Here is a 21,969-nt window from a genome sequence, read left to right as displayed (position 1 = left end):
TCTTTTTTTTCTGAAATGGAAAGGAATATTAGAATAAAAACACTCTTATCAGCATGCATTTTATTTATTTACTTTTTAAAGATTTGGGTTAAGCCTCTACCTTCTGCTCAGGTCATGATCTCAGGGTCCTGGGATTGAGCCCTGCATCAGGCTCTCTGCTCAGCAGGGAGCCTTCTTCCCCCCTCTCTGTCTCTGCCTGCCTCTCTGCCTACTTGTCATCTCTCTCTGTGTCAAATAAATAAGTAAATTAATTAAAAATAATTAAAATTCGTTTATTTGAGAGACAGAGTGAGCGCGAGAGCAACCTGGGGGGAAGGGCAGATGGAGAGGGAGAAAGAGTCTTAAGCCTTGAGCCCAGAGCCAGAGCCTGGAGCACAGAGCACGGAGGCTGGAGGCTGGAGCCTGGAGCCCAGTGTGGAGCTCAGTCTCATGACCTTTACATCACAGTCTGCAGTGAAACCAAGAGTTGGACACTAAACCAACTGTGCCACCCAGGAGCCCCATCAGTATGCATTTTAAAGTTAAAAGTTATGTTATAATTCTGGTAAAAATTATATAAATTCAAACATACCACAGAAATCATAGAAATGAAGGCAAAGCAAACAGCAATAAAAGAAACCAATAGGAGAAAAAGACCAATACTAACACACAATCATGTCAATAAATATAAACTATTTGTTTACCATATAAAGGATTTGTTAAAACCTCAACAGCTCTGTATTTTAAGTTAATGAGACACACTTGAAATGTTAGTAATAAATAAAAAGTTAAGACAGCATCATCTACCGTGAAAATGCAAATAAAAGGAAATAGAGATTGTAATAAAAGATATAAGAGATTTCAGAACAAAATATGCCTATGATTAAAAATGCCATTACATTTTTTCGACAATATTTGATCTATGAATTTTGAAGGGAAGCTAGTTAAATATTAGATGAAATGTAACCTATTAGAGACTTTAACTCTTATTAAAAGCTATGTGGAATGGTACATAAATAAGATGGAATCATGTAAAATTAAAATAAAATATTTAAATAAAATATTAAAAAAAGAAATTCACTTCTTCAATGATTCTTACTCTTTTTTGAATCACTGTTCCTTTTGAGAATTTGATTACATGTATAGGACCCCCCTCCAGATAAATTTTGCCAACAATTTCAAGAATTCAAGGACTTCCTGAAACTATATTTACTTCCTGAAACTAAAACTATATTATCCCTTAGTACATGTTAGGATCATAATAGCTAACATTTAAAAGCACTTCTAAAGTGCTAGGCAGTATACTAAGCACTTTATATAAAATTTCATTTAGTTCTTATAACCACCTTGCAAGGTACTACCTTGCCCTAATAATGACCCATATGAGCAACACTATCATTATTCCCATTTAACAGGTCAGCTGACTGAAGCTTAGAGATGCTGTTACTCGTCCAGTGCCGTATAGCCAGTAAACAGAAGATGGGATTTATGGCCTTACATCTTTGTTCTCAGGTTTCCAGCTCTTTTTTTTTTTTTTAAGATTTTATTTATTTATTTGACAGAGAGAGAGAGATCACTTATTATAGATAATAAGTGATCTCTATAATCTCTCTATAATATATATATAGATTATATGTATAATCTATATATATATTATAGAGAGATTATATATTTATTTGACAGAGAGAGGAAGGGAAGCAGGCTCCCTGCTGAGCAAAAAGCTCGATGCGCGACTTGATCCCAAGACCCTGGGACCCTGACCTGAGCCGAAGGCAGAGGCTTTAACCCACTAAGCCACCCAGGCGCCCCTCAGGTTTCCAGCTCTTAATCACTATGGTACATTCACTGTCTTTCACTAAGGTCTTTCCAAATTAATTAAAAATTGATATATCTGAAAAAAGATAAACATATCCAAAAGTATATCAATACCATTTTTTATTTATGCCACCCTCATTGCAAAAGAGAATTTGAAGTAGTTACAGAGATGCACACAAACACACACAATACACAGGAATGTACATGTGTGTGGTGGTGCTGGGGAATAAGAGAGTGAAGTAAAACTAGTGGTAGAGCCAGAACCCAAAGTAGATATCATAAGGTCATCTATGATTGATGTAGAGATGAGCCACATATTTGCCTCTGAATGGCATAGTGGTCAGAGAAAAGAAGGATTTAATCAATACTGTTTTACCTGGTACTGAACTGGAGAAAAAGATATTTTTTCCAGAACACTATGTAGACAATATCCTTAAGAACATTATACAATAGGGGCGCCTGGGTGGCTCAGTGGGTTAAGCCATTGCCTTCGGCTCGGGTCATGATCTCAGGGTCCTGGGATCGAGCCCCACATCGGGCTCTCTGCTTGGCAGGGAGCCTGCTTCTCCCTCTCTCCCTCTGCCTGCCTCTCTGCCTACTTGTGATCCCTGTCTGTCAAATAAATAAATAAAAAATCTTTAAAAAAAAAATTATACAATAGAAAATTTTAAGATAAATGTTTCTTACATATTTCTTCATATAGGCCAAAGCATGATGTCAAAGTATAGGTCAGAACAGACAATTCCACCCATGGAACAATGTAGTCTGAGTACAAAACATCTGGACTGGGCTAAAGATAAAATATAGAATAGATAGGGAGATGGAAAGACTAGACATCTCTTCAGGTAATCTTTCTGGTAATTAAGCTTTTGAATTTAACAGTTGAGAGTTTATTTCAAGAACCTGGAGTACAGAAATTCTATATTGTTTATTAGGCCAGATTCATATGCCTAGACAGTCAAGCAGAGGGTAAAACCGGTAACTTCTCATGGAAGTCAGGGGACCTGAATAGGATAGGTGTCTGAATTTTAGGCTTTCTACCAAAATAAGCTGGAGGAAGACCTATCTATAAAGATAATATCTAATTCACATTGGTATATATGTATGTAATGTTGGAGACATCACTGAAATGGAAACAGAAAATTTCCTTTGTTTTTGTTAAATAAGAATGTTGGTACAATATAACAAGATTATGGAAAGCTGCCAAAGTAGTACTTGAGAAAACATATCGCTCTAAATATCTTATTTACAAAACAATAAATCATGTATCTATATAAGAACATAGACAAAGAAAAAAGTAAAAACCTTAATTAGTAAGAAAATAGAAAAATGAATGTGCAGAAATAAACTATTCAAATTGGCAATAACTAATATTTAAAAACCAAATTAGAGTTGCTATTTTTTTTGAAAAAGGGAACTAATACACAGCACTGTCCTAGCTGGTAAAGGAATAAAAGCTTTTTTAAGAAGAGAGTCCAGATAGTTGTTTCTGAATTTTATTCTCGAAGTGAAGGAGAAGGAATCAAATTAAGTCCATAAAAAGGGAAAACACTAGAATTATGCCTTCAAAGTTTGGTAAGATGAGGACAAACAGAGTAGGAGAGAGATGTTCCTGGAAAATAAAACAGCCTAAGGATATAGAGACAGGAAAGAATGTTGTGTGCCATTTAGAAATAAGATGGGTAAGACTGAGTTGAAACAAATCATGGAAGATCTCATTTTCACTGAATATGTAGAAGAAGGAGAGAAGAATAAACAGAAAAACAGAAGACCAACATCTGAGCTTTAAGAAAATGCTCTCAGAGCTGGTAGGAAGCAGAGTCAGTTTGAAAGTGGCAGAGGTAGATGTTCAGCTTCTATATGTTGACTGAATACAAGAAATGGCTATTCCTGTGCAGAAGTAAAAAAATTAAAATGGGCCTAGTGATTTTACAAGGAGAACATGAAAGCAAGATGATGTACTCTTTGAATAAATGTTTATAACCTAGTTAGGAAGACCAAAAACTATATAACTGTACAATGTAATATAAATAATCTAATATATTATGTTTACCCGTAAAGGCCTGTATTTAAGCATGTCTCTCTATAGTGTTCCTAGAGAATTCTGTATCCATGTACCTTTTAAATGTAAGAATTCTAAAATAATAATAACAATAATAATAATAAAAAGTGAACACCTTTCATATGATAGTTAGGGGAAGATGTTTGAAATAATTCTGGAGGAGTTATCAGATGAGATTTTCCACTCAGTTTGGCAACTTTACTATATTTGGAGAAATATCTATTTCAAAGCAAATAATCCAAACTTTAAAAGTTGTTAGATATGCAGAAAAGAAGGCTTTTAAATTCAGTCACATCTATTTATGCTTTATCAGTAGAAAAGCACAAGGTATGAATTTTACAGTGATATTATTACATTAAGTGGGGACGCTATTGATATATCACAAGATTATATACTACAGTGGTGACATTATCATTTCTAATACTAAACTGAAGCCTGAATTAGCAAAAACATTTACATTTTGGGAACTTTTTAGGATAGAAATCGGATACAATTATTTTCCAGGTAAGATTAGTAGGTTTGAAAGTCTCTCTCTCTCTCTTTATGTATATATATTTTTATTTCTATTTCTGTATTTATCCTGCATTATACTGATACATGTTTAAAAACTAAAATTAAAGTCTCTACCTAAACTTAAAGGACAAGTTGATTACCATACATTTAACTTTTACTAGGGTTATATGAAAAATGACAACAATATAGAAGTCTAACTATATTTCAGAGAACTGTTTAAGACACTATCTTACTTATCTTCAGTGAATAGATAATGATGCCAGATTAGGGCAAGCTTGTGTGTATATATAAATCACACACCCAAATCCACACATCTATATCCATACACCCAGTGACACATACACTCTGATGACTGACTCACTGCTCAACCACATTGTCAATCAGCAGTAGAAACTTCTATGGTTCTCTGTTAATAGCTTAGCATTGGCCTCTGTTTGCTGATCCAAAGTATAAGGAAAGGCAGAAGCAAGGCATTTATACGTTTAATTACATGACTAGCTGTTTTAAAATCATAGGGTCTTCATATTATGGGATGAAATAACATTTTCTAAATCTTCATACAAATAAACACCACCTTGGAAATATGACATTTTAACACTGCTAACCCAAATGCATGTAGATATAATCTGGTGAATTTTTAACAGCAATATTGCCACCCTCCCTGATGAAATCTTATTAGTGTGGCTTTATGTATTAGGCCATTTGTGATACATTCATGTAAATTATGGTTTATTTAATTTACCTTTCTATGCAGAGGCTATAAGTCATAGGATATAGAACATGTTCAATAGAAACTTAAAAAAAAACCTATTATTTAGTAATGGCCAAGTTTTGAATGCCTTTTAATATCTTGTGAGCATTCTTTCAAGCTCAAAAATATACCTTACGTTCAGAACACTTTTAAAAAAACATAAGCTTTCCATTAAAATATGCTTCATGGGATGAGGATTTGAAGTTAGATTTTCAAGTGTAAATTTAAGAAATATACTTACCTTTGATTCGAGGTAGACATTTGCTGATGACATTTTTGTAATTTTGCATATGTAACTAACTAAAGAGATGGCACAAAGAATAAACAGGCTATCATTAACTAATGCTCGAACAAACACAGTCCATTTCAACTGATTTTCTGGGACATCTCCGTGGACTAGCATTGCACAAGTCAAGTTCACCACTAAAAAAAGAAGGCTTGCCAATATAAAGCCCAAATGCAACAGAATTCTGAAAGAAAAAAAAATAAATTTATTAGATGTTCATATGTTAATGAGAGATTAGACTTAATTCTGAATTAGTGTGGTACTGCAGTTATAATAATACCTTTAGCTTAAAATCTTTATAATTTCATTAATTACAAATTTAATAATCACTCAGAGTTACTTGAGTTATCTTCACTGTTACAAAATTAGTATCTAAACAATTTTAAAATAGCATAAGGTTTTAAAACACTAATTTAAACATAATTGCATGTGGACTTGAACTCAGCTGCTTCTACCAGGAAGAATAATATAAGACTATTTTAACACTAATTAAAGTAATCCTGCATTTTTCATTTTTATAACTACTAAACATATTTTCATTGACCTTTCCATTCTAGGAATTATGAAGCTTTTATAATTTTCTTGGAAAATTAATATACCTATCTAAATTTAAGTTGATCCCTAATATTAATTTTAAGAGGTTAAGAGAAATCTGTTTTAAATAATGTTCAATTTTTATGAACTTTTGACTATCCATAGCAAACATTACTTTCAAACATGACCAAGGAAGAACATAGGGACAGTATATGTAGAGTTTCAAGCACACCTCATTGATACCTCAACTTCTTATAAAGTTGCATATTTACAATGCATATATAGCAACTCTGAAAATGAGATACCTCAACTATATCCCCTTAAAAAAAATCAGATCGGTGCATAAAAACTCTTCAGGTAAGGGGCAGATATTTGTATCAAGTAGCTGTAATAGCTATCTGTTCTCAGTGCAAATATATTTATAACCTAAATTAATTTATTTGGCATCCTAATATCTTCTATTTTGGGTCACTTTCAAGAGTGGAAATCATAAAATATTGTCTGCCTTTGGTACAAGAGGTTAACTGAAGGTAAAGTGTAATTTGTAACAAGCAATCTTTGTTAGGTGTACATTCAAAGCACAAAGATTTTAGTTTGAGGACTTCAGATCTTAATATTCTCTCAGATTACATAATAAAAATAATACCATAAAACTTGAAACCCCAAAATGGACCTTGAAGCTAACCATATACCCGGGAGAAGCCAAGTATGTATAGAGAGGTTAGATGAGTCGACCAGTTAGTAGGAGAATTGATCTGAAACCCCAATCTCCTGACTCCCCAGCTTAGCACTCTCATTTTTGATGTTAGTCAGTACTGACACATTCCTCATTTCATGGAACTATACTGTACATGCTTGCCCTAAACAGTAAAATCTAACTTTAGTATGTGTGGGCCCTATGAAACTATATCTGACATCTAAAGCAGGACAGTAGCAGAGCAGCAAAAAAAGGTGTTAGGCAGCAATAAGGCTGAAGGGGGAGAGCTATGCAGTACTCAATTCATTTCCCATGTGCTAATCTAACTACTGGACTTCCTATAAAACTGCTGCCTGGCGGTGGGTATTAAGGAGGGCACGTACTGCATGGAGCACTGGGTGTGTTGCATAAACAATGAATTTTGGAACAGTGAAAAAAAATTAAAAAAAAAAAAACAACCTGCTACAACTCCTTCAACCACCATGCCCTTCTACCTTGAGAAGTCTGCTGTGAAAAAAACCAGATCTTGCTACTCATGAAACTTACTTGTGTTTGTCAAGTTCAGTGGCACATCTGACTTTACATATAACCTATAAAGAGAGTATAGAAAAAGGTTTTGAAAAAACATGTGTAATATATATTCTTAAACTTGTTTCGACTTTGTGTTTCAAAGTGATAAAACTACAAATAGTAATATGTTACGAATAACATAAGTAAAAATTCAACTTTTAACATTTGAACTACCATGAAGCAAAAATAAACAGGTTTCCAAAGGCTTAAAGCAATAATAATTTTCTTTGTTATAGTATTAAATTTAAATTTCTATCTTTAAAATTTTAGATAGAATGTATCCAGTTTAAACATTTATTGAACTTTTATTATGAGCCAAACATTGTGCTGGATAGTTTTCCACCTATTCTAAACTTTAATATATGATCTACATTTTGTCTTTTTTTAAAAAAGATTTTACTTATTTATTTATTTATTGACTTATTTGTCAGAGACAGAGAACACAAGCAGGGAGAGCTGCAGGGAGAGGGACAGGCAGGGTCCCTGCTGAGGAAGGAGCCCGATGCGGGACTCAATCCTAGGACCCCCAGGATCATGATCTGAGCTGAAGGCAGATGCTTGCCCAACTGAGCCACCCAGGCACTCCACTTACATTTTGTCTTAAAATGGAACTGCTTACTTAAATATGAATATGGATGAATGTTCTCCAAAGATTATTTTCCCCTAAGATGCAATGAAGTAGTAAAAGGAAACAAGGGACCAAAAAATGAACACAAAGATAATGATCATGTATCATATTTAGAAACTTCCCTCTTTCACAAAGCCTTGCAAAGGGTAGGTTTCAAATACTTGTTGAATAAAATTAAGTAGGTCGGTAAATAGAATTTGAAATAATCGTGGTAAATTCTGACAGCCTTGTGGGAAAGGTCTTAATTTCTTACTGGTGAATTTGGACTTTATTTAGATGCTCGGAAGATATTTAGATTTTTTATGCAAACACTCCAAAATATGAAATGACACAGTTGATATCAGTGCAAAAGATGTTATCACAACATCTCAGAAGGGAAAAAGACTTAATTCAGTCCAAGAAATGGTGTGAGGTAAGGAGAAAGGGGAAAGACTGTGTAGAATCAGTGAGGACTTCTCAAAGGAAGTCACATTCAAGCCAGAGCCAAGTTATGAAGGGCAAGTGAGTGTTAGATAAATGCTCAGGCAAAGATAGCAACCAGTGCATGCACTTGTATCTGTGTATTTTGGTTAACCAGAAGCCAAATGTGATACAGGAGTCTAAAATATTATCCTATTAGTTTCCTAATCATTCTCAGATGTATCCATTTTCTCTGTCTGAGGTACACATTAGGACACTTTTCAGATGGTCTCTCTGCTTCTCTTCTTTATTCCATCTATATTCTTCAAAGATAAGTGTTCATTTTACTACTTTTCCTTTATTCTCACCTGTCTACATAAAATTTTAATGATTTCTATTTTTATAAATTGCACATTGTGTATATATATATATATAATATATATACATAATGCAAAATTCACCATTTAACCATTTTTTAAAGATTTTTTAAAAATTTTATTCATTTGAGAGAGAGAGGGAGAGGGCATGGGGTGGCAGAGGGAGAGGGAGAAGCAGACTCCCTGCTGAGCAGGAGGCCTGACATGGCCCATCCCAGGGCCCTGAGATTATGAACTGAGCCAAAGGTAGATGCTTAACCAACTGAGCCACCTAGGCACCTGTGAATCCTTTTTAAAAGAGACTTATATCTTTATTTTACAGAGAGAAAAATAGAGAGTGTGGGGGAAGGGCAGAGGGAGACAGAAACTTAAGTAGACTCTGTGCTGAGCTTGAAGTCCAACATGGAGCTCCATCCCATGACTTTGATATCATGCCCTGAACTGAAACCAAAAGTCAGGAGCTAACTGACTGAGCCCTCCAGGGGTCCCCCATTTAACCATTTTTAAGGGTATAGTTTAATTGTGTTAAGTACATTCACATTGTTGTGCGAACCATCACCATCATTTAACTCCAGAAAATTTTCACCTTCCCAAACTAAAGCTCTGTATTCATTAAATAATAACTCCTGATTACTCCCTCCTCCAGCACCTGGCAACCACCATTATACCTTCCATCTGTGAATCTGATAGCTCTAGTACCCTAATCTAAGGGGAATCATACAGTATTTGTTCTTTTTCTGATTGGCTCATAACACTTAACAAGTGTCTTACAGGTTCATCCATGTTGTAATTCATGTCATATCTTCTATCCCCTTCAAAGCTGAATAAGATTCCATTGTATGTACATATCACATTTTGTCTATCTATTCAACCATCAATGGACACTTGAGTAGCTTTCACCTTTTGGGTATTGTGAATAATCTGCTATAAACAGTATGTTCTATATATGAACATGTTTTAATCTGATTTTAAAAAATCACTTGACAGTAAGTTGTAGATGTGATGCTCCTTCAACACTAAATGTGTACTTCAATGTATACTTCTTAAAAAATAAAATTCTCATATGTAATCACAATATAATTACAAAATTTTAAAAAATTGAATGTTGATACAATACTATTACCTAATTTTCAGACCTTACTCAGATTTCGCCTTTTGTTTCAATAATGCCGTTTATGGGGAAAATACCAGGATTTTGCCTTACTCTGTGCATTTAATCTTCTTTACTTTTCCATTTTCCCCTTTATCTTTTCAGTTATTTTGTATGCTTCTCAGTTTGGGTTTATCTGTTTTTTCATAATTAGATTCAGGATATCCATTTTGGTAGGAAGACCACAGAAGTGATGGTGCTATGTTCTTCTCAATGAATTACATCAGGATGCTCATGATTTATCTATTATTGTGATGCTCACTTTGAGTAACTGATTAAGGTAGTGTCTACCAAATTTCTCCATTAAGTTACCATTTTTCTCCTTGTAATGAATACCACATGGAGAGATATTTACAATGTAATTATCTTTTTGTTCTTCTTTGTTCTTCTTTTGTTCTTCAAACTTTCATCCATTAGTTTTAGCATCCATTGCCTGAATAAATTATTAGTATTACGGGGAATTTTCATTTCATTTTATTTATTTTTTAAAAGATTTTATTCATTTATTTGACAGAGAGAGAAAGAGAGCACAAGCGGGGGAGTAGCAGAGGAAGAGGGAGAAGCAGGGTGTCCAATGTGGGGTTTGTTCCCAGGACCCTGGGATCATGACCTGAGTCAATGGCAGATGCTTAACCATCTGAGCCAACCAGGTGTCTGGGGGCATTTTCATTTAAAAAAGTAAATTTGATCATATTATACCAGGACAAAGCCCACACTCCTTTTGACATAACAGGTCTTTCATCATCTTGCCCCACCCATCTTTGCATTCTTTTATCCCATCTTCAATCTTATGGTCTGGCCATTCTGGATTATTTACAACTCTTCAAATAAGGGATTCATTTTCACATCTCTGTGCCTTCCTTTGTGTTTTTACTTTCCCTGAAATAAGCTTTCTATGTCATATAACAAATTCTAACTCATCCCTCAAGATTTGTACTTGAGTGTTATCTTTTATATTGTCACCTTAAGTGACTTAGGAAGAGAAACACCACTCTGTATCTTTGCTTTTCTAATCACATTTTATGGAATTTATCTACATTTTTATTTCTTTCTTTTATTTTTTTAAGATTTTATTATTTGACAGACAGAGTAGGAAGAGAGACAGGCAGAGAGGGGGGAAGGAGCAGGCTCCCCGCCGAACTGAGAGCCCAATGCAGGGCTCGATCCCAGGACCCTGAGATCACGACCTGAGCCAAAGGCAGAGGCTTTAACCCACTGAGCCACCCAGGGGCCCCACATTTTTATTTAATTCTTAAGAGACACCATAACTTACTTATATTTATAGCCCCAGTGCTGAGCAAAATGCTTGGTTCATAGTAAGTTTTCAGAATATGTTGGAATGAATAACCAGTGAATTTGGGTCAAAGCAAGTATTTTGGTGAAATACAGTGCAAGTGGAATTGGAGGGGCAAGCAGTTGCCTAATTGTGGAGACCTTGTATAAAAATGTTAAAGAATTAGTCTTTAACTCCTACAAACTCTGTAATATGATTTTATGTCTGAGTGATTTCTTAGGTGAAGTGTAGCAAATGGAATAGAATAGTGTGAAGAACACTAGTTAAAATACTCTTGAACTTCAGTGAGTCTACTAAACCACATTCTCAGGTTATGAATCTAAAGACTAAATGTGAGAACTGAATACATAAAAATATTAGAAGAGAGCACGCACAGTAATTTCTCTGACATTGGCCATAGCAACATTTGTCTAGTTATGTCTCCTCAGGCTAAGGAAACAAAAGCAAAAATAAATGATTAGGACCACATCAAAATAAAAAATCTTCTGAACAACAAAGGAAAGCATCAACAAAATTAAAAGACAACCTACTGAATGGAAGAAGGTATCTGCAAATGACATATCTGATAAGGGGTTAATATCCAAAATATATGAAGAACTTATACAACTCTATACCAAAATGGACAGAAAACATCAACAGACATTTCTCCAAAGAAGACATACAGATGGCTAACATACATATGAAAAGATGCTCAACATCACTGATTACCAGGGAAATGCAGATCAAAACCACAATGAAAAAAAAACAACAACACAACAGCTATCACCTGTCAGAATGCCTAAAATAAAAAACATAAGAAACAACAAGTCTTGGTGAGGATTTGGAAAAAAAGGAACCCCTCAAGCAGTACTGGTGGGAATGCAAACTGTGTGGCTACCATGGAAAACAGTATGGATGTTCTTGAAAAAATTAAAAGTAGAATTACCATATGACCCAGGAATTAAACTACTGGGTATTTACCCAAAGAATATGAAAACGCTAATAAGAAAAGATATATGCACTTCTATGTTTAGTGCAACATTATTTATGATAGCCAAGACATGGAAGCAGCCCAAGTGTTCATTGAGAGATCGATGGATAAAGATGTGGTACATGTATATAATGGAAAGTTACTCAGCCATAGAAAATAATGAAATCCAGGGAACCTGGGTGGCTCAGTTAGTTAAGCAACTGCCTTCAGCTCAGGTCTGATCCTGGAGTCCCAGGATCGAGTCCTGCCTTGGGCTTCCTTCTTGGTGGGGAGTCTGCTTCTCCCTCTTACACTCCCCCTCTCATGCTTTCTCTCTCATTCTCTCTCAGATAAATAAATAAATGAAATCTTTAAAAAAATAAAATAATGAAATCTTGCCATTTGCAACAAGAGGGATGTACCTAGAGGATATTAGGCTAAGTGAAACATTAATCAGAGAAAGGCAAATACCATATAATTTCACTCATATATGGAATTTAAGAAACAAAACAAATGAACAAAAGAAAAAAGAGACAAAAAGATTTTAGAGAAAATATAGAGAACAAATTTGTGGTTTCCAGAGGGAAGGTGAGTGGAAGGATGGATGAAATAGATAAAGGGAATTAAGAGTATATTTCTTGTGATGAGAAGTGAGTAATGTACAGAATTGTTGAATCACCATATTGTACACCTGAAAACAATATAACACCATACACAATTATACTGGACAAAAAAGAAAGAATGTTATATGCATGAAATTATACAGTACGTAACCTCTTGGAATTGGATTTTTCCATAATTCTTTGGAGATGCATGTAGATTGCTGTGCTTAGGAATAAATTTGTTCTTTAAAAAAAAAAAATAAAGAATTAATAGAATGAGTGCCCCATGGCAAAAATTTTAAAGTCAGTTTGTGGGATTGATTTTCAGGTTTAAAATTTATTACATATAGGCAGAAATATTGAGAAGATAGGTGAGTTTGGTATTATAAGAAGAAAATTACAGTCTCCTACAGAGGTGACAACTGAAACTCAAACTACAAGACATTTGAGGGACTAGAATAGGAAGTCAACCTGTGATATGATCACATCTAATAGTCATATGAAAAATCAAGAAGAGGGAAAAAAAGAAATAGGTGAAGGAGACAGATCTAAAAATCAGATTAATCACATAAAACAGCAGAGTAGTTTAGAGGTAATAAGAAGCAAGTATAGCCCTTGTAAAATTTTGCAAAAAGTTAAGAATGAATAAGAGAAGACCATTTGGTTTGGTACCAGTATGTCATGTATACCTTGGAAGGAACAGTTTTCAGTGGGATAATAGAACAAAAGTACAAGGGGTTAAGAGAGAGTACAACAACAAAGACAGTGAGTATAGACTATATGAGATATTATGGTAGATAACAGTACCTGGGAAAATCTGTGTTGAGAGACATTTTCTCCATGAATATTGCACATTTCTGCATGGTCCAGGTCTTCTAAGCAAAGGGCTTTGCAAAGCAAACATCCTTGAAAAGTAGAGAGGGTGTCTACCTTAATTAAGTCCGGAGGGAAGATTTGTTCCTTGGTTAGTAGAATAAAGATTGAGAACAGCTCTCTCCCTGGGGACATTTGGGTGTGGGTGTGGGGGTGATAAAGTCCCTGTATCTGTCCTTGCTTACATTCCAGAGTAAAGATAAAATCTGTCTGTCTCCCTTCCTTATTTCAGGGTTCTTCCCCTGTAACATATCTTGCAGCAGGCACAAGTAACATCTGGCTCTCACTGTGTTAAATATATGGAAATTGGGGCTAAGGAAATTGATTCATGACATTACTTTGGTTGTTGTTTTTGCTATGAGTAATAAGTGGTCTTTTGTTTTTCATGGGTCTCGTTTTTTTGTCAGTATATGTATATACAACTGTAATAAGCTAATCTGTTAGCTTTCAAGTAAGGTAAGGTCTCAGACCTTTCACAGTTTCTAATTTAATAATCTGTTGATCAGAAATAAACTAGAGATGGTGAAATGATAAATGGAGATCAGGAGAGAGGAAGGGAGAGTTCAATTGTTAAAGAAAGCTCTAGAAGAAGCAGATTAGCCCTTAAAAGGAAAACATCTATTTTTGAGTCAAGAGGTTAGAAAAGATAGTTGAAAAACTAGGAGGTCTGCAGAGAAAATTTAAAATAATCTATAAACCAGCTCTCTTAAAATTGGAAATTTGGATGTAGCATGGATACAATCATTTTGATATAGAGACGATGGATGAGAGAATGGGGCAGATAGACTCTATTTTTTCTAGTAAAGTAGGAGGCAAGATCATATCCTGGGAAGGGATGTTAGATTTGAGCACTTATAATATGGAAAACATTTGGAGCACATGAACAGAAGGTTTATAAAGAAATATACTGAGAGGCAGATAGGTCCAGTTAGTCAGATAGTTGACAGTGGTTACTGGCTGCAAGATTTCTTAATTTTAAAATTGAAACAATCTAATTGGAAAAAATAGATGACATTATAAAAGTTCAAATAACTAGGCTGCATTTTTCATGTAATAATTTAAAACTGTGACATATGAAACTATTATAGAGAAAGAAAAAGTGGATGAATGAACTATATTGGCATAGCAAAAAGTCAAGGAAGGGGAATACTAGATTGACTGTAGGTTCTCGGTGCGAAAAACATCACAAGGAAGCTAATGGAGTAGGGAAAACAGAAGTGGCAAAGTGATTAAAAGTTAGAATGAGGAAAAAAAAAAGTTAGAATGAGAAAAACAGATAAAAGGATGACTTCAAGATGTATAAGAGAAAAGAGAAGACACTGGTTAGAAAGAATTTGCTTCATTTTTAAAAGCTGACCCAAGGTGTGCCTTGCTGTTGGGTGGTTCAGACAGAAAGGGAGAATTTTAGAGCTCTGAGAAGTCACTGAATTGAGACACATTGATGGATTATCAGTATTAGCTTTGAAAAAAAAAAAAAAAAACTATACAATGGCAGACCATGCCAGAAGGAAAAAAGTGCTGATTCATCCAGGAAAGTGGAAGTTATTATTATCGCCAATGATGACCTAATCAGATGGCATGGATTTCAGAGATGATGATAACATAACATCAGTGAGTAGTGTTGGGCAGCTTAAAATAGGCTGATTGTTCTTCCCACAAACTGAGATGGGGGGGCAGTTTTCCATATACCCAAAGTGTCATCAAGAAAAAACTAGATTTCAGTGAAGGCACTTAAAAGTTTCAAATGAAGAACAAAATGGGAAGCAAGTGGGAAGTATGGTAAGATTAAGGTCATGTACAGGGATAAATAATGGGCAGGAGAGGGAGTTGAGCAGAATGAGGAAAGAATTAAATGTCACCCATCAGCCTAGATTTACAGAATATGTTATAATGCATCATAGATTCAACTAGGTGTTTAAATCACATTAAGAGTATAATCAGGTTTAAAAAAATGATCTGGTTTTAGTAGACTCCAAGTATGTATAGAATATAGCTAACAGGACATGATCCCAAGCAAAAAAAAGTTAGTAATACAAAAAATGTCAAGCAATTGTATGTTATTTGTTAGGACAGTGAAGGGAAGTTCATGGAACATAATAAATGTGTACTATACACATATTTTTTTGAACTTTAGAATGGTTAATAACATACATCTAAATGACTTGCTGATGTCAATTTATGTCTCAGGACCATATCTTTCCAGGTCTTTCTTAATATCAGAAAAACTGAATAAATGGGCAATTTATAGGATAGTGTTCTTTATTGCAAAGGTATGAAGAATTACAATGGAATGTTATTCAGCCATCAAAAAAAGAAATCTTACCATTTGCAAAGATGTGGTTGGAACTAGAGGGTATTATGCTGAGTGTAATAAGTCAATTAGAGAAAGACAATTATCATATTATTTCACTTATATGTGGAATTTAAGAAATAAAGCAGAGGGTCATAGGGGAAGGGAGGGAAAAATAAAATAAGATGAAGTCAGAGAGGGAAATAAATCATAAGAGACTCTTAATTATAGGAAACACACTGAAGGTTGCTGGAGGGGTGGTGGGTTGGGGGGATGGGTTCACTGGGTGATAGGCATTAAGGAGGGCATGTGATGTAATGGGCACTGAGTCTTATATGCAATTGATGAGTCACTGGACTCTGTCTCTGAAACTAACATATTATATGTTAACTGAATTTAGATAAAATAAAAAAACAAAGTTATGAAGAACTATGTGGATGGATGGATATCAAATGTTTTTCAACATATAACCCACCTTTATGCCATAAAGTAGTAGCCCATAATTTAGAAAATACTGATTTAGAATTTCTGAATTAATGAATATATATATATATTTTTAAGATTTTATTTATTTATCTGACAGATAGAGACTAGAAGTGGGCAGAGAGGCAGGCAAGGAGGTGGGGGGGGGCAGGCTCCTGCGAGCAGAGAGCCCGATGCGGGGTTTGATCCCAGGACCCTGAGATCATGACCTGAGCTGAAGGCAGAGGCTTTAACCCACTGAGCCACCCAGGTGCCCCTGAATTAATGAATATTTAAAATACTGTTACCATTAGCACACTTTATTAAAAAATTTCAACCTATTTTTATAAAGATTTTATTTATTTACTTGAAAGAGAGAATGCATGTGCATGCCTGAGTGGAGGGAGGGGCAGAGGAAGAGGGAGAAGCAAGCTCCCTGTTGAGAAGGGAGCCCTGATACAGTGTGCTCAATCCCAGGACCCTGAGATCATGACTTGAGCTGAAGGCAGATACTAACTGACTGAGGCACCCAGGAGCCCCTCAAACTATTTTTAAGTGTTCTGAAATGATTTTTCTATCTTAAAATGTCAACTCCATATTTTCATCTCCCTATTTAACTTCTCAAATAAAGGGAAGAAAGGTCAGAGTATGACAAATATATTTTATTTGTGAATGTTATCTAATGTAAGGTTAATTAATACAGGTATCCCAAGATTTGAGGAAGAGTTAAACTGAACTACACATTATTTATTGTTTTTCATTTCATGTAGAAATATGTTGCTTGGAGATGGTAGATACTGAAATATTATAGAGCGAATGCTTTCCATAGAATTTCTTTTTGTCAAGTTGATTTTTTCTACTTTTGTTAATTTCAAATAAAAACTTAACTGTTTTCAGGAATTTTCACGTGGAAACTTTACTGGAAAATTTGGAATTAATGCAAAAATGAACTATTGTGAACATAATCTCTTCTCTATGGTGAATAGAAAGGCATACATATCCATCTATGTAGATTACTTTCAGAGAAACAGTTATCTATAGTTTCCATCTCAGTTGCTTATATTCCCATGAGGAGTAGTGTACCGTTTTCACTATTGCTACTGCTTGCATATACAAAAAAATGAGGCTTTAGCCCACCATTGCTACTGCTTGCATATACAAAAAAATGAGGCTTTAGCTATCCTAGCTATAAATTGAATAGCCAGACTTTTTTTCAGACGTTCTCTCTCAATGCTTATATTTCATTTTTAAGAGCCTTTTTTAACCTTCAAAGACTTTTTCTTTACAGTTCCCTGTTCTTTCTAGGATACAATACCTTTTTGTCTCTGAGGATACTAATACCTTTCTTTTTAAAAATATTTTATTTATTTGAGAGAAAGAAAGAGAGAGAGCATGAGTTGAGGAGAGCGGCAGAGGGAGAAGGAGAAGCAGAATCCCAGCTAAGCAGGGAGCCCAACATGGGGCTTGATCCTAGGATCTTGGGATCATGACCTAAACTGAAGACAGATGCTTTTTGACTGAGACACCCAGATGCCCCTCCTTTTTGCTTTTTTAAAAAATTTCTTCTGTTAGACAAAATGAGGACACAGAGAAATTTGACCCAAATTAAAGAACAATGACAATGCCATAGCAAGGATCTAAGTGAAACAGATATAAACAACATGTCTGATAGAGAATTGAAAGTAATGATCACAAGGATATTCACTGGGCATGAGAAAAGAGTAGATGATATATAAGTAAGACCCTTAATACAGAGATAAGGAACAACATAGCAGAGATAAAGGGCTCAATAAACAAATTGAGGAAGCTGCTTGACAGAATGAACAGCGGATTGTAAGAAGCAGAGGAACAAATTAATGACTTAGAAGACAGAGTACTGGAAAGCAATCAAGATGAACAAAAGAAAAGAGAATTTTGCAAAACAAGAATAGACTTAGGGATCTCAGTGACTTCGTCAAATGTAATAAAATTCATATTATGGGGGAAAAAGCCCCACAAAACAAAAAATAAAATGGCAATAAATACTTATCCATTGATAATTACTTTATATATAAAAGGACTAAATGCTCTAATAAAGACATGGGGTGACAGAATGGATTAAAAACAAGACTCACCTACCTGCTGCCTATCAGAGACTCATTTTAGACCTATAGATATCTGCAGATTGAAAGTGAAGGGCTGGGGGCTCCTGGCTGGCACAGTTCTTAGAGCATGGGATTCTTGATTGTGGGGTGGTGAGTACAAGCTCCATGCTGGGCACAGAACTTCCTTTAAAAAATAAATAGAAAATAAGGGGATGGAGAAACATCTAACATGAAAATGGATATCCAAAGAAAGCCAGAGTAGCAATACTTATATCAGACAAACTAGATTTCATTTTTAAAAAAGATTTTATTTATTTACATGACAGAGATAGAGTAAGCACAAACAGGGGAATGGCAGGCAAAGGGAGACGGAGAAGCAAGCTCCTTGCTGAGCAGAGAGCCAGTGTGGGGCTTGATCCCAGGACTCCGGGATCATGACCTGAGCCAAACGCAGACGATTAACTGACTGAGCCAACCAGGTGCCCTGAAATAAACTGGACTTTAAAATAAAGACTATAAGAAGAACACTATATAATAATAAATGGGATAATCCAACAAGAAGATTTGAAAATTATAAATATTTATGCATTTAACATCAGAGCAACCAAACATACAAAACACTTAAGTTAAATATGAAGGAATGAATCTGATTTTAATACAATAATAGTAGGGGACTTTAATACCCCACTAACATCAACCCCACTAACATCAAAGGACAGATCATCTAAACAGAAAATCAATAAGGAAACAATACCTTTGAAAGACACAATGTAACAGATGGATTTAACAGACATATTCAGAACATTCCATCCTAAAAATCTATAATACACATTTTTTTCAAGTGCACATGGAACATAATCCAGAATAGATCATGTAATTAGCCCACAAAACAAGCCTCAACAAATTCAAGACTGAAGACATACTGTGCATCTTTTCTGACCACAACGCTATAAAACTAGAAGTCATCCACAAGAAAAATATCTGTAAAGACCACAAATATATGGAGGTTAAATAACATGCTACTAAACAATGAGGTCAACCAGAAAATAAGCTAATAACTAAAAAAAATACATGGAAACAAATAAAAATGAAAATAGGATGGTCCAAAATCTTTGAGACTCAGAAAAAGTGGTTCTAAGAGGGAAATTTATAAAATACAGGTCAACTTCAAGAAGGAAGACAAATCCCAAATAAACAACTCAGACTTATACCTAATGGAACTAGGAAAAGAACAACCCACTTAACCTAAAACTAGCAGATGCAAGGAAATAATAAAGATTAGAGCAGAAATAAATGATACAGAAACTAGAAAACCAACAGAACAAATCAATGAAACCAGGAGATGTTTCTTTGAAAAAATCAATAAAATTGATAAACTTCTAGCCAGGTTTACCAATAATAAAAAAAAGAAAGGACTGAAAAAAATAAAATCACAAATGAGAGAGGAGAAATAACAACCAACACCAAAGAAATGCAAACAACTATAAGAGAATATTATGAAAAACTATATGCCAACAAATTGAGCAACCTAGAAGAAATGGGTACATTCATAGAAACATATAAACTACCAAAACCAAAACAGGAAGAAGTTGAAAATTTGAATAGACCGATAACCAGCAAAGAAATTGAATCAGTAATCAAAAAACTCACAAAAAACAAAAGTTCATAACCAGATGCCTTCCTAGGCAAATTCTACTAATCATTTAAAGAATCACTAATACCTATTCTTCTCAATCTATTCCAAAAAATAGAAGAGGAAGGAAAACTTCTAAATTTATTCTATGGGGCTAGCATTATCCTGAGGCAAAAATCAGATAAAGACCACACACACACACACACACACACACACACACACACAGAACTACAGGCCAATATCCTTGATGAATTTAAATGCAAAAATTCTCAATAAAATACTAGCAAACTGAATCCAACAATACATTAGAAAAATCATTCACCATGATCAAGTGGGATTTATTCCTGGGTTGCAAGAGTGGTTCAATATTTCCAAATCAATCAGTGTGATACACCACATCAATAAGAGAAAGGATACGAACCATACATTCATTTCAGCAGACTCAGAAAAAGCATTTGACAAAGCATAATATCCATTCATGATAAAAACTCTCAACAAAGTTGGTTTAGAGGGAATATAGCTCAACATAATAAAGGCCATATATGAAAAACTTACAGCTAACATCATCCTTAATGGGGAAAAACTGACAGCTTTTCCTTTAAGGTCAGGAGCAAGACAAAGATGTCCATTCTCACCACTTTTATTCAATATAGTACTAGAAGTCCTAGCCACAACAATCAGACAACCAAAAGAAACAAAAGGCATCCAAATTGGTAAGGAAGAAATAAGACTTTCACTATCTGAAGATAACATGATGCTTTATTTAGAAAACCTGAAGACCCCACCAAAAAACTGTTAGAAGGGATGCATGAAATGAGTAAAGTTGCAGAATACAAAATCAATGTACAGAAAGTTGTGGCATTTCTAGCCAGCAATAATGAAACAGCAGGAAGAGAAATTAAGAAAATAATCTCATTTACTATTGGACCAAAAATGATAAAATACCTAGGAATAAACCTGACCAAAGAGGTGGAAGACATGTACTCTGAAAACTATAAAATACTGATGAAAGAAACTGAAGACAACACAAAGAAATGGAAAGACATTCCATGCTCATGTATTACAAGAACAAATACTGTTAAAATATTTTTAAAACAATCTACACATTTAATGTAATCCCTATCAAAATACCGATAGCATTTTTTTTCCACAGAACTCAACCAATCTTAAAATGTGTATGGAACCACAAAAGACCTTGAATAGTCAAAGCAATCTCGAAAAAGGAAAGTAAAGCTGGAAGCATTGTAATCTCAGACCTCAAGTAGTACTACAAAGCTGTAGTAATGAAAACAGTATGATACTGGCACAAAAATAGACATATAGATCAATAGAACAGAATACAGAATCTAGAAATAAGCCCACAACTATATGACTAATTAATCTTAACAAGGCAGGAATTATATCCAATGGGGGAAAAACAGTCTCTTCAACAAATGTGTTGGTAAAACTGGACAGCAACATGCAAAAGAAAGAAATTGGGCCACTTTCATATACCACACACAAAAATAAATTCCAAACCTGGAATTTGTGAGACCTGAAACCATAAAAATCATAAAAGGCAGTAACTTCTTTCACATCAACTATAACAACTTTTTTTCTAAATATGTCTCCTGAGGCAAGGGAAACAAAAACAAAAATAAACTATTGGCACTACATCAAAATAAAAAGTTTCTGCACAGAGAAGGAAACTCTATGGAGTGGAAGAAGATATTTGCAAAGCAATATGTGATGGAGGATTATTATCCAAAATATAGAAAGAACTTATATGACTCAACACAGAAAAAAATAAATAATCCAATTAAAAAATAGACATGAACAGATATTTCTCCAAAGAAGACACAGAGATGGCCAACCTACACATGCAAAGGTGTTCATCATTGTTTCCATCAGGGAAATGCAATTCAAAACCACAATGAGATATCACCTCACACTTGTCAAAATGGCTAAAACCAGCAACAAAAGAAATGACAAGTGCTGGCAAGAATGTGGAGAAAAAGGGGCGCCTGGGTGGCTCAGTGGGT

At 34.6% G+C, this 21,969-nt stretch overlaps 1 protein-coding gene across 1 annotated transcript in view; it reads right to left on the bottom strand.

Annotated features, from left to right (window-relative positions):
- The window catches only part of GPR137C (G protein-coupled receptor 137C), a 66,056-nt gene that overhangs the window by 20,415 nt on the left and 23,672 nt on the right, over nucleotides 1-21,969 (bottom strand). The window contains exons 2-3 of the mRNA XM_059373212.1: nucleotides 7,184-7,227; nucleotides 5,362-5,590 (exon numbers count right to left, since the gene is read on the bottom strand). Of these exons, the coding sequence (XP_059229195.1) occupies nucleotides 5,362-5,590; nucleotides 7,184-7,227 (273 nt within the window). The remainder of the gene's footprint in view (nucleotides 1-5,361; nucleotides 5,591-7,183; nucleotides 7,228-21,969) is intronic.

The sequence above is a fragment of the Mustela nigripes genome, chromosome 13, assembly GCF_022355385.1.
Source record: "Mustela nigripes isolate SB6536 chromosome 13, MUSNIG.SB6536, whole genome shotgun sequence".
Classification (NCBI taxonomy): Eukaryota; Metazoa; Chordata; class Mammalia; order Carnivora; family Mustelidae; genus Mustela; species Mustela nigripes.
The sequence above is the reverse complement of the archived record's forward strand: the minus strand, read 5'-3'. Positions and strand labels throughout refer to the sequence as shown.